Source organism: Acanthopagrus latus, chromosome 19 (assembly GCF_904848185.1).
Source record: "Acanthopagrus latus isolate v.2019 chromosome 19, fAcaLat1.1, whole genome shotgun sequence".
NCBI classification, from domain to species: Eukaryota; Metazoa; Chordata; class Actinopteri; order Spariformes; family Sparidae; genus Acanthopagrus; species Acanthopagrus latus.
The window spans coordinates 10,903,867-10,917,107 of NC_051057.1; the positions used below are offsets into that span (position 1 = coordinate 10,903,867).

General features: G+C 45.1%; 1 protein-coding gene across 4 annotated transcripts in view; it reads left to right on the forward strand.

Moving 5' to 3' along the window:
* The window catches only part of zfhx4 (zinc finger homeobox 4), a 295,223-nt gene that overhangs the window by 238,620 nt on the left and 43,362 nt on the right, over positions 1-13,241 (forward strand). For all 4 annotated transcript variants that reach the window (XM_037078748.1, XM_037078749.1, XM_037078751.1 and 1 more), the window contains one exon: positions 1,544-2,082. In XM_037078748.1, coding sequence (XP_036934643.1) covers positions 1,544-2,082 — 539 coding nt within the window. The remainder of the gene's footprint in view (positions 1-1,543; positions 2,083-13,241) is intronic.

Consider the following 13,241-nt stretch of genomic DNA (forward strand, 5'->3'; position numbering starts at 1 on the left):
GTCTCATATATCTGATCCCATCTGGTATTGTTTTTATCTCTGTGCCTCTCCTTTGATGCTCTTCATTTTTCTCCCTGCCCTCTCACCTCCTCTTTTCCTGCTCCCATCCTTTTTACCTTGCCCCCCTCGCCGCACCCTCTTCCCTTTCTCTTTCCCTCTTATCTCTGCTCTCATATTGTCCCTCTGTCATTGTCTCCTTTCTTTGACCCCTCTCACTGATTAAAAAATGATTATGAGACGCCACATGAGAATTATTCTTAATCTTTCATTTGTAATTTTCTTAAGTCAGCTTAATCCCCCCCCCCAATACACATCCACCCCACCTTCGCTCACTCTGGAGAGAACACATACACACATGTGCGCACATATACACACACACACACTCTCACACAGCAGGAAGCGGATTCCCGTAGGAGTGAGAGAGATTTAACAATGACCCTGCAGTGTTACACACCCACTCCCTCCTCTAGTGTGGAGGTCACAGCCCAGCCAGCAGATGTACTCTCAGTGAATTACACTGATAGCACACAGCTCCCCATAGTGAGCGCAGCTGTATGTAGGTTTAGATGGTGTGAGCAGGACATTTATGTATTCACACAAATGCAGGCATAGATGAAGGATGGATAAATGCTTGCATGCAGTATACACAGTGGTAATTTATCATTTCTGCAAATTTTTACACACACTTTGTGTCCTCATTCAGGTACAGCTGTGCCCTTTTTTTGATACCAGCACACACATTGACACACTAATGGACATTTATTTTCAATACGTAGGGGCAATTCTACATAAAAAATAAAAAGATTCATGTCAATGTGTAATTGTTAAACCCGCTGTGCTCCAAACACTGTAATATTCACGAAAAAAGAAAAAAAAAAAGACACGCAGGTAGCTTTGGTAACATGTACAGAGAGACAATGAAGGGATCAAATGAAAGAGTTAATTACATTTGTGTGAATGGCAGATCTGCTTTTTGTCCTAGGGTGCAGAAAAAAGAGAAAACAAGTGTAATGCATTGATCAGCTTTTCAAATCGGTGTGTGGATGTGAGAAAAGCCTGGAGGCCTAAAACCGTTGTCCCACCATTGCTGAGAGCAGTAATTAAAGCTACCTGATGAGCGAGTTAGCAAGTTGAAAAGGATGATTGTAATTGATCCTGATTCAATCCTATTAGGGTTTTTTATAGACAAGACTTTGTAAGGAGCCCTAGTCCTCTGTGAGGCTTTATTTTATCAAATCCTTTTGTGTGAGAGAGGCCTGCATAGAGGACTCACTTCTCTCTTCACACTTAATTTCATTAAAAGAGCGTTTTCTCTTTCTCTCTATCCTTTATCTCTCCTGATGTATGCCAGCCTTTCATTTTCATCTGAGTTTTGTCTTTGTGTCATACCTCTTTGTTCCATGCACCATTCTTCTTACTGTGCATACTGCCTGCCTTGTATGCTTCCATGTATGTATTCCTTATGGAGGCCCTACCGTTTATATCGTAACTGTCTTTCACATTGCGGTCTAACCTACATTTTTACTCCTTTTTTCTCTTTTAGTGAGTAACGACCTATCGGAGTTGCGTCTCGCCAGTGGTCAACTGATGGCAGACGACTTATCCCTGGTGTCCTCTGGTGGAATGGGGGGTATGTCCTCATCAGACCCTTCCCTGTCCTCCTTGTCACCACCCATCAACGACCCCTCGCTGCGCCTCTACCAGTGTGCCGTGTGCAACTGCTACTCCACGGACAGCTTGGAGGCCCTCAACGCCCACATCAACGCCGAACGCTCTTTACCCGAAGAGGAGTGGCGCTGCGTGGTGGGTGACGTCTACCAGTGCAAGCTCTGCAGCTACAACACGCAGCTTAAGGCCAACTTTCAGCTGCACTGCAAGACAGACAAGCACATGCAGAAGCACCAGCTGGTGGCCCACATCAAGGAAGGAGGCAAGGCCAACCAGTGGAGATTAAAGTGTGTGGCCATTGGCAACCCCGTGCACCTCAAGTGCAACGCCTGTGACTACTACAGCAACAGCGTGGATAAACTGAGGCTACATGCCACCAACCAGAGGCACGAGGCAGTCATCCGCCTCTATAAGGTAAAAATGCTCTTTTGTGATGTTGTGAGTGTCCTGCAGAAACATCAGATCTCTAGATGAAAAGAAAGAGAAAAACAATCTCTGGCATTTTCTCAAAGATTATTGGAGATGCATTGTTTTTGCAGGACATTATCTTGTTTAACATTCAGTACAGTACAGATAAAATGGCCTGGTATACATCTGAGGGCATCGCCACTCGTATTAGTTCCCATTCAGAGGAAAAAAAGCACACATGTTTTTGTTTAGAAAGAATTTGCTTCATCCTCTTAACTGCAGTGTCACATGGATATAAAGTTCCCATGAGAATGGAATGACAAAGTTGGAAAAGGTCACCGTCAGAGCACCCAGGATGATTTCCATCAGACATGGGTACACGTCCCGCTCATGAGCAGCTGGTACTGCCGTTACTGTTAATTATGCACGAGTCACATCCGATCAGCGAGTTTCAAATGTTTCAGAGTTTTGATTATCCTCAGCTGTTATTTCAGCTTGTTTGTCCCAGCTGTGATTAATTCTGGAATAATTCAAGAATTTGTCTTCAGGAGGAGGTTTTAGATCCATATTAACAACTCTGTCTAGAACAATGACGCAATAAAATTAAGACCAAATACTTGTTACTCTTGATTTATGGTCTCCATGCGATGCAGAAATACACACATTAAGGACTCAAAGGAATACATATTGTATTTAGAAAGATATTTTACATTAAGTACACATATGTTGAAGTATTTTATGTATTACATTTCCTAATTTTCTTGACAATATCAAAATGTGTACACATCCACAAAGCCCTCCTTGCAGACAAACACTGTTCTTCAGGCTTGGGATTATTTGGTCATGACATGTCATGGGGCACACGAGTCATCCAGCAGAGCAGCGGAACTCACACAGGAAATTGCTTACTTAACTAAACGCTTCACACTCCAAGCAATAAACAGTTCCTGCAAAGAAAGTTCCAACACAACCTATATTTGGCACCTTTCTCCTCTCTAGTATTTTTCAGGTGATTTACTTTGTCAGACGTCTCCTTCAGCTTAATAGGATGCTGTTACATTTCCGAGGCCCTGACCTACACGACAGGATCAAGTGCATTACATTAATGAGGATTTCTTTACTACTGTACGCAAGATTTGGCAGTGGGAAGTGATTGTGTCCGTGTGTGTGTATGTTGTACCTTAAATGTAGAGACAACAGTAGTAAGAGGTTTTGCAAATAAGTCTCTATTGATGTTTTTTTGAAAGTACAGTTATTTATTTCTATATACATACATTACCCATTTATTGGCTAATTATTATAAGAACAATTTAGTATACATATTCTTAATATGTGATCTTTCTTTTGAGTTTAGTTTTTATACGAGGACATAAAATAAAGAAGACGTTGATTAAGATTTAAAACTGCAACACTACATTTATAAAAGGAGTCCTACGCCATTCACCCACCAGACTTTAGTCATTCCTTTGAATCATTTTTGGCAAAGTTGTCCCTGCCTTGCCCAGTAACCCTTGAGAAATTACAATTATTCTGATATCTGTGACCAATTCTTACGAACAGTCCTGAGGCCTGAGCGGATTATGCACATCAGCATTCTTAGGGTTATTTAAAACAGTCGTAGTTGATTTAGACACGATACACATATTGACACGGGACAGGCTTACGGTTTGGCAAAGGCCGAGCCTGGCATGAGATGAGTTGGAGATGTCTTTCCCCAGGGTTTGTTTACTAATTGTGCTGGAATTGTTTTAAGATTTATAAACTCATACTGATGTGTAGCTTGCACAGTGGCCTACATTAGCTGCGTTCCTATCCTATAGGATCAGCGTGACGAGTCCACACTAATCAGGATCTCCTTAATGTCAGAGGACGACTTCAGTGTAGGTGTGTGACAGCCATTTAATCAAGCAAAGACATTTACGTACAAGCCCAAGAAGCACAATCACAGTCTAAAGAGTAAAAACAGCAGGGAAGTGAAACAAAGAGGCCTGTCTGTACATATTCTTAAATTGGTTTCCCATTTTGCTTTCCAAGAAAGTTAAGGGCAGCAAGGGAGTATCCTTTTGGGCACACACAAACAACAGTTTAGGCCGGGGGAAGCGAGGGTCATCCCAGTGCCCCCTCTGTGCACCCATACACCCCTGTACCTCATCTACCCACCCACCTACCCCACAGGCCTCAACAAATGTGTTCCACAGATGACGCTTTTAATGCCTCTGGCAGAAATCCCACTATTTTACCCTTGGACATGTGGTAGTAAAGCAGCGAGAGGGAGGGGGAGAGAGGCCGAGCAAAAGCAGAGGAAAAAAAAATCATTTCTTTATTTGACCAGAAAAACACCTCTCCTTTTATGTATTGGCAGAGGTGAAAAGCACATGGGGATGGAGGTAGCTTTGGCCGAGCGCATAAAAGATCCGAGTGTTGACGACTTTACCATCTGGTTTTTTGGAAACAGAGAATATCTTTATGGCATGGGAAACCATTTGAAGATACAAACAAAAAGCATATTCAGGAGATTTTATGGCTGCTTTGTAGCAGCAATGGAGTACTTCTAAGGGGAATTGAGAGTTTGAAAGTGTTTTTTTTTTCCAGACTTTGAAACAGCAATGGGGAAATGACATTAGCAGCAACATCAAGTCATCTGGTGTCCAGGGCACAGCAGGTGGCGCAGGAAGTCACACGCCTTATATGGAAAGAGCGGAGGTGTACGCCTCGCTGCTTATTGGAGAGGAAATGTGGGAAATCTGATTGGCTTGTCCGGGGTTTTTTTTTTTTCCACATCATTTCCCATGATGCGGAATTTAGCCTTAAATCAAAAGTGCGTACAGAACTTCACATCAGTATTATCACAGCTGTCTAATCTTTACCCCCCACAATCATTGTGAATGACAAAATGGAATATGTTTTAACGTGGCGTTCATACGCTAGCAGCCTGTGTGGTAGGCCCTGCATTAAATGTTGCCGTAGCATAGCATGTCCATAGCTGGCCCAGCCCGTGTTTGGCTTAGCATCGAATATGATGATGTATGGCTTCGTTATGATTTTTAATAACAAACACTGGCCCTAATACACACGCAGACAGGAGTAAATCTGTCAGTGCCATTCACAAGTGCTGCAGAGCTAAGTAGGGGGTTTAGTTTGTAGCGAGCATGTGTGTTTGTGTGTGCGCGTCCCCACAGAGCTTTGAGGTTGAGATCTGGGCTGTGCTGGCCCCTGGGTCATTAGGAGTTGAGAATGTTCATGGTCAATGTGGCATGGTCAAGGACCACACGCACACACGTACAGACACACTCTGTGTCTCGTAGGCCATGGCACCTGTTTCTCAGATGGCAGTCCGTGTATATCTTAAACTGTCCTCAGCCACCGTCACACCAACCGGCGCCCCACCCCTGTCTGTCTGTCCAGCTTTCCGTCATAATTCAAGCGGAAATGGACGTCCGGGGTCCACTGCACATTTCCATGTCTCTGTTTCTCTTTTGATCCCCCCCCCTCTCCTTCTCTCCGCTCACACTCTCCTTTGAACTCAGAATCTCAGGCTTATAAAAATGCTCAACTTTTTATGATGGAGATGGAGGGAGAGAAGGAGAGAGGGAGGGGGAGATGATGTTTCGATGGTGAGCGTTGTTAGTGGGACATACTGAGCATAAGAACAGAGCCAGAAAAAGTGTCTCTTTCTGACGCTGTCTCACACTCTTTCCACCCCTCCGTCTTTTACCCACTCTCTTTGTTTTGTCTCTGACTCTCTCTTTCTCTCATTCTCTCTCTCTTTCTATCTGTCCCCTGGGGAGCCGCAGATAGGCCATCTCATTACCCATGATCCTCTTGGCAACACCATGGCCGGGAAATGAGGGGAGGGGGGAATTAAACGAAGGGGGTAGTGGGAGGAGGGAGGGAGGGATGGAAGGAAGGAAAAGAGGAAGAAGAGGAAAAGGGGACTGGATTTGTAGACGCTTGACTCTCCCCTTCTCTTTTTCATCATGTGTTTTGTATTTTTTGTATTTTTATATTTTTTGCTTATTTCCATCAACCAAGGGATATCAACCCCCCCCCCCCACACACACACACACACACACACACTTTTTTATTCTCCTCCATCTCCCTCGGATGGAGATGGCTGTGCTTATGCATCTGTGATATTAAGTCTACCGCTGTGACTCGGCTATTAGCAAGGGTCAACCCTGCCCACTCTCATTTGAAAATCAAATGGCCCTATATATATGCAGGCCAAATTATTGGACTGTCATTTGGACTTGTGTGATGGGGAAATGGACAGGAGATTGACTCTCACAGATTTGCATAAAAAGCCATTGTGCTGGTCCCCGGAATAGAAAAGAGACTGGATCTGTTTCAAATGCATGGTACTATTTATGACACACACACATTGACACACATAGAGGCACACATAAATGCATATGTGCAGACACACAGTAGGTATGGCATTACATACATTCATAGTTACACACCCACACACAATTGTAGTCTTAGATATCAAGTTACCATTTTCCACTTGAGCCCGCGTCCGCCTGTTCCGGGCTCAGGCTCTTGATCACTGCGTCCTTGTCTCACTCTCGCAGACAGACTTAAAGAGTTGCTATTCTCTTCAAAAAGGAATGTTCGCAGACACTTCACACTAGATGCTACTTGACTGCAAAATATAGATTTTCATGTTCTGTCATGGAGACGGATGGTGCAGCCTGCTGCTGAGGGTTCAGCACTGTAAACCTGAACAGACGAGTGAATTCACTTAGGTGTTTTTGCCAGAGAGGCTGTCTGTCTGCCTGCCTGTCTGTCTCTCTCCCTTCATTTTTTAGCAAAGTTGTTCATTTGCTCTCTCTCTCTCTTTCCCTCTCTCTCTCTGTGTCTCTCCCTCTCTCTCTCACTCTCTCTCTCTCTCTCTCTCTCTCTCTCTCTCTCTCTCTCTCTCTCTCTGCGAGGCAACGAGACGCCGGTTAGTAGATTATTCAAATCGTCTCCTCTTTCACCTGCGTGGAGATTACAATGGAAATCTTTCAGAGGTCCGGGGGTGGTGAAGTGGGGGACGAAGGGTGGCGGCTAATTAAAGCATAAAAGCAGGTGTGTGTGTGTGTGTGTGTGCGTGTGCGTGTGTGTTTGTGTGTACACTGTTGCTTTGTGTGTTTGACAGAAAGGTTTGAATGGACAGACTTCCCTGCCCTCCCCCCTTCTTTCCTATTAATCCTCATAGATATTAATAAGAGTTTCGCCCATTCTCCCTCCTCGCCTTATCCAGATGGTCGCCAGAGCATTAGCGTGCGTGTGTGTGTGTGTGTGTGTGTGCAATGTCCAGCTTTGGTCCAGCTCCTGATTGACACTTATATGTAATGTTTAATTACCCTATCCCGCCCCCCGCCCCCCCCCCCACACACACACACACACCTCCTGATCCCTCTACTTCTGGACACTCCAGTGGATTAGTTGAGGCCTGCAGATTCTGGGAGTAGATGCCTTATTTTCTTTCCTTTAGCAAGGTGTGTTTTCTGTAAGACAAAGAAACAGACTGTGTCAGTTTTTCATATTTATAGCCAGATGTGATCCTCTTCATAATGTTCCCCGCTCATCTCTGAGCTTTGGGTCATTTGGGCCGAAGCGGGGCCAAGCCATTTGTCCCTGTGCAGGGGACTGTGAAGCAGATCGGGGCTGACAGGTATGGGAAAGATAGCAGAAAGGGGGGTGTCTACGGGGGGGGGTTAGTGTCTTCCAGACCACCAGAAGGAAGGGAACATCGCTAGGATTCAGGAACAAAGGAACTAGCAGGAGTTTGTCTTTTTTTTTTTTTTTCCCGAGGCTCATCTGAACCCTCCTCCAACACCCAACCCAAACACACACATCCCTCCTCCTCCTTCCATCCTTACGCCCCCTACTCACACACTGTCTTCCTCTTCTTCCATTTTCTTTCTTTTTTTTTTCTATCCGTAGCTCCTCCCTGTCCTTTATTTTTTTTTTTTCCTCTCTTGGGTCTCGCTCATCCTGTTGGGACAAAGATAACAAGACTGTTTAGAAAAAAACAAAAAAGCAATAATCAAAGAGGGCACATGATCGCAGATATGATCTCCCGGGGCACGTTGCCTTCACTTTTGATACCTTGATTTGATCAGAGCCGCTTCAGACAGATCACATGGCAGGGAGATCAGATAAATATTTTTGCGTAAGTTCATTAGTGTGACTTTTTCAAATCGCCTGACATTAAAGCCCATGCCTAATTTGTATGAAAGTTGCGCTCGAAACCTCTGTCTCTTATCCCTCGTATTTAGATAGCACGGTCCCACTTTCTCCCTCTCATGAAGCTATCAGGATATTGATATGGACAAAGTTGAACTGAAATACTCCTCAACGCCCTTCCAAATCAATAATCAATCGATTGGAGGTAATTGTGCCTCCCTTGGAACGGTCCCAAGTCTCTCTCTCTCTCTCTCTCTCTCTTGCTTTCTCTCTCCTTCTCACACTCTCTCTGTCATTATCAGCATGTGGCCCAGTATTCGGCATTTCAGCATTCCAGCTGTAATTGATTTTAACCATTAGGTGCTCAGTGAATAGATAAGTAGTGGGAGATATTCGATTATACGGTGAAAGAGAGAGACGGGGGATGAAAAGAGAGGGAGAGAGAGAAGGAGGGAGGGAGAAGGATTGAGGGATGTTGTCGTGGAGCTTGAGAAAAGAGGAACTGACCTGTCCTGCTGTCTATCCGTCTCTGCCACCGGTCTTCCATCCTTGCAGCAGCACAATACCGCTGACCTCCTGTGAGTTCAAGCAGCTTAGTTTCTGCGAGGTAATCCCTAATGCTTTGAAATAGACCTGATAGAAAGCCCACTTACTTGTTCGGGATTAATGTGGGTTGGATGGGGTGGATGGAGGGTTGGGGGGGGGGGGGCGACGGTGGTCCTGAGTTTTCAGCACATTAAGTTAAATTAACCCATTGGAATTATCAGCATTAATTGTGGACTTACTTGCAATGCGGATGACGAGCGGTCTTAGTCTTTAAAAGCATGTTGCACTTTATCGGCAGACAGATGGGAGACCGACATCTGACATCCGCCTATAACTTAGGCTGCCATGCATTAATACGCGGCCTTTCTCTATTGTTTATGTTTAGATTTGCTATGCTGGTGGCCAGAGTGCTATTATTCCTCTCAGTGGTTGCCCATCCCCTACAGAGGCCATTTTGATTCTGAGTGCAGCTGAGGGTGGTATTGCTTCCCTACTGTTTTCTGAAGATATAAGTCTGATTCTTTTTTTTTTTTTACTCTGTCCTTTCTGCTCTTTTTTCCTCATTCTGGCAGGAGTGTAGGTTAGGACTAGGGGTAGGGGCGGGGGGGTGGCGGTGGGGGGAACAAAGGCAAACATTTGAGTAATCTTCAAAGAGCCCATTGGTATGTTGAGTGGACGCTGGTATGCGGACTGCGGCTGAGGCTTTTTCAGGGGAAAACAATATCCTTCCTTTAGACGGCAGAGGCCTGGGCAAACATACCAGCCAGGCGACTCTGCCCAGTGCTGCCACTGCTATCAGCTTACCCCCCACCCCCCCACCCCTACCTCCTCCCCTAAGGAAGAAAATGGTCAGGTCCTCCTCTGTTTTGGCGGAACAGCACAGGAACAGCACAGAGCTCATCATTATGGGTTTATGGGGGGGGGGGAGAATGTTTGTCTGACTGACTGTACGTGACGTGTCAGAAAGAGTTTGTCCGTGTGTGCGCCATGATACACACTTCTGATACAGAAAAGGGGTGAAGTGGATGAAAAGAGAGAGGCACGGACTGAAATCGGACGCCTTCTGTGGAAGGAAGTAGGGAGGGGATCAAGTGTGCCATCTTGTAGGTCAAACGCGAGGCATTTGATTTCCTGTGGCAATATGCAAAACGCCCCTGCTGAAGAGGTGCCTTTATTGTGCTGTCCCTGGCAGAGGTACCACTTCAGCTTGCACTCACACACACACACGCACTCTCACGTACACGCACTTATGCACAACTTGTACACACAACAAGCCACATTGTCGCATGGTTTCCTAGGAATAGGGCCTCGTCTTTTGTTCTGTGAAACGTGTTTGAATATGACGTTTTGGAGTCGGGAAGTGGACTCGGCAACGTTGCATAAGGTTTTATGTAGTTTTTAAAGTTAGATATCGATGAAGTTGGTCATGTGTTTGGTCCAGATGTGTCTGTCAGAAAGAAGAAGCATAATAGCTCATTTATGAAATACAGCTCTTTAAAGAAAGGAGCAGACTGTCTGCCATTTTGTGACAGTTTCAGAATGAACTCCCTTTGTCCAGTAATCACTAGCCATTTTCTCACGAGGATCCACCCCAAGGATAATTTCTCCCATTTCTCTGTCATTAGCAGGGGCCTGGTATTAGGCTTGTGTTTTGTTCCCTGTACCTTTTGTTTTGTGCTAAGTGAAACCATGCGACAGGGTAGGGGCTAACTGGAAAACAATACTCCCCTTCACAGGCTCAGGAATGTGTAATTAGTGATTTGAACCCGACTACGCTTGTCTAGATTCTTCCCCTATCATTCTCTCTCCCTCTCCGTCTCTTGTTCTTTTGTTCTCTCTGTCATAGATTCTCACTCTCTTCGCCTCTCAATCTATCGGTTAGTTTCTCTCACTGTATGTTTCTGTCACTCCTTTTGTCTGACTCTCTCTAATAGACATTTTTTCAGCGAGTCTCCATTATGAGCAGAGTGAAGAAAAACAAACTTGGCAAAAATCCCTGCTCCTCTCGGCACCAAAATTATTTTCCCCTCTCTTCCCTTTCAGTTTTAGTTAAATATAACAACATCAGTGTAGTACAAACCTCTTTGATGGTACCAGCCAATAAGACGAAGCTCTAGACTTTCAACCCCTTATTTTTTTTTTGTTTTTCTCCTCGTCTTTCATAGATCCTGTCAATTAGGTCTTGCCTTGATTTCCCAAACGCATCCTTGCATGTTGGTAAAAACGGAAAATGATGAACTCTCGCCAAAAGCATGTTAGTGTTTCTGCTGAATCCCTCCCCTTCCACAGCATTGGAAAAAGAAAATCCCACAAGCATGTTAGCATTTCGATGATCACGATTGTATGATCTCTGTCCCGTTGTAAGTCGATGGAAAAAAGATAATCTCAGTTGCAATATGGTTTGGGAATATGGGGAGGTCTGGTCAGTCTCACCTGGCGGCGATGGAGACAAGCGGGGGCTTTTAGACCCTAATGGGCTAAGGTCAGGATGGCTAATAGGGAGTAAGTGGCTGAGCCATGCTGTCTAAATCTAATGCTAATGTAAATACTGATCCATTTTCAGGGGAGGGGGGTGGAGATGAGCTGGCTTTCAGGACATCTAACGCACATGCACCGATGAGTAAGACAGATTTGTCTTGGTCTCTCTGTCTCCTAGAGTCTGTTATTCCCTCTGCTGGGTCAGTATGACGTGAAATATGTGGCGACCATGTGAAGGGACTCAGAAAAAAAGTCATTTCCTACACATTCATTGACTGAGACCAGAAGAAATGGATCATGTTGTAAATCAGGCGATTGTTTTTTGCCTTGTTTCGCCTCTCTGGTATGCATAACTTATGTGTGCGTTTGTGTGTGTGTGTGTGTGTGTGTGTGTGTGTGTGTCTGGGCCAAAGGGAGAGTAAGAGATAGAGAGTCAGAACTGATTTTTCCAAGAGAGGGGCCAGAGGTCATGAAGCTGTGAACTTCTGATTGACCTCTGCCCCGTACGTCAGACACACTTACGTCACTGCTACAAGTGTGTGTGTGTGTGTGTGTGTGTGTGTGTGTGTGTGTGTGTGTGTGTGTGTGTGTGTGTGTGCGTGCGTGCGTGTGTGTGTGTGTGAGAGAGACTGTCCATGTGTGGGAGTCAGAAAAATGGAAGGCAGGACTATTAACTGAACTTAAGAGCATAAGTTACATTATATTCCGGGCTCTCATGAAGCCCTGTCACTGTTGCTTCCTAATTTGTTCCTGCTGACAAATGGCAAAGAGGAATAAAGGAAGAAGCAGGAAACAGCAGGATAGAGAGAGGCAGCACAGACATGGAGGAGAACAACACAAAGCCAGTATAAAAGACTCATTGTGATAATTCATTTATTTGGCTTGTTGGCCATGATGCGATGGTTGCTTATTATTGTTGGGTGACCTAAGCTAAGCTCGCTCACAGGCCTTGCTTCTCGCCGACAGGCCCCAGAGCTGTGATCATATGCGACTGCCAGCAGGCAAAGCTGAGAGAAACGGGAGATTTAGGGGCAATTTAGCTGTAGGAAATATTTTTCTTTGCATTTTACGAAAGTGAGGGCCTTGTTAGTGAAGAAAAGAAAGACCACCATCAGGAAAGGGAAGACGGTCTGGTGGGCTGGGGGGATTTTTTCGGAGATTTTTTTCTGTATCTTCGGCACCTTCAGATCACACACAGTGGCCTTGTATGAGTGTGAGAAAGGGAGACAAGCAGGAGATGTGCATTGTGTGTGTGTGTGTGTGTGTGTGTGTGTGTCAGCAGTTTTTGTATGTGGCTTTCTATTTGCATATTTGTTTTTGTGCATGTGCAGCAGTGAATCTGTCTCGCTACACACTATATTTGCTGCTCTCTTTATCTACGGAGGCGAGGTGGCACATACCTGGGCCCTCAGCATCTCTTTTCAGCCGTGCAGACTGCCAGCGAATCCATTGGCAGTGATCTTACGTTACATCTATGTCTTGGGGGCTGAACGGCGGTTAGCACTAACATGTGTTAGGGAGGTGGTAGCACTGATGGAATTCTACACTTGGCAGCCTTCCAGGCAGCGCTGGTATGTGTTTAAAATACTTTCAAGGAACAAAACACGCTTTTGTTATTTGCTGGGCCAAGTGGAGCTGTTTTTGTCTCCAATGGCCCCCAGGGGCCCAGGGGATAGCACCGGAAGCTGGTGACGTTCCAAAAAGAAGGTATACCCAACAACAAGGTCCCTGCTTCCCCTCAAAAACAAAACAGTGATGAAAGGAGATACAGACGTTTTCATTTTCACAATGTGTGGGATGCACATTTGCATGCGTGCGCACGCACACAGCGGACACAAAAAGGAAGACGGAGTGTACGTGCTAATTCTTTACGTATAAAACTTGTACACACACGCTGTAACATGCACACAAGCTGGTTATTAAGACATAGCTGCGCCAGTGGAGGGGTTCTTATTTTCAGTATG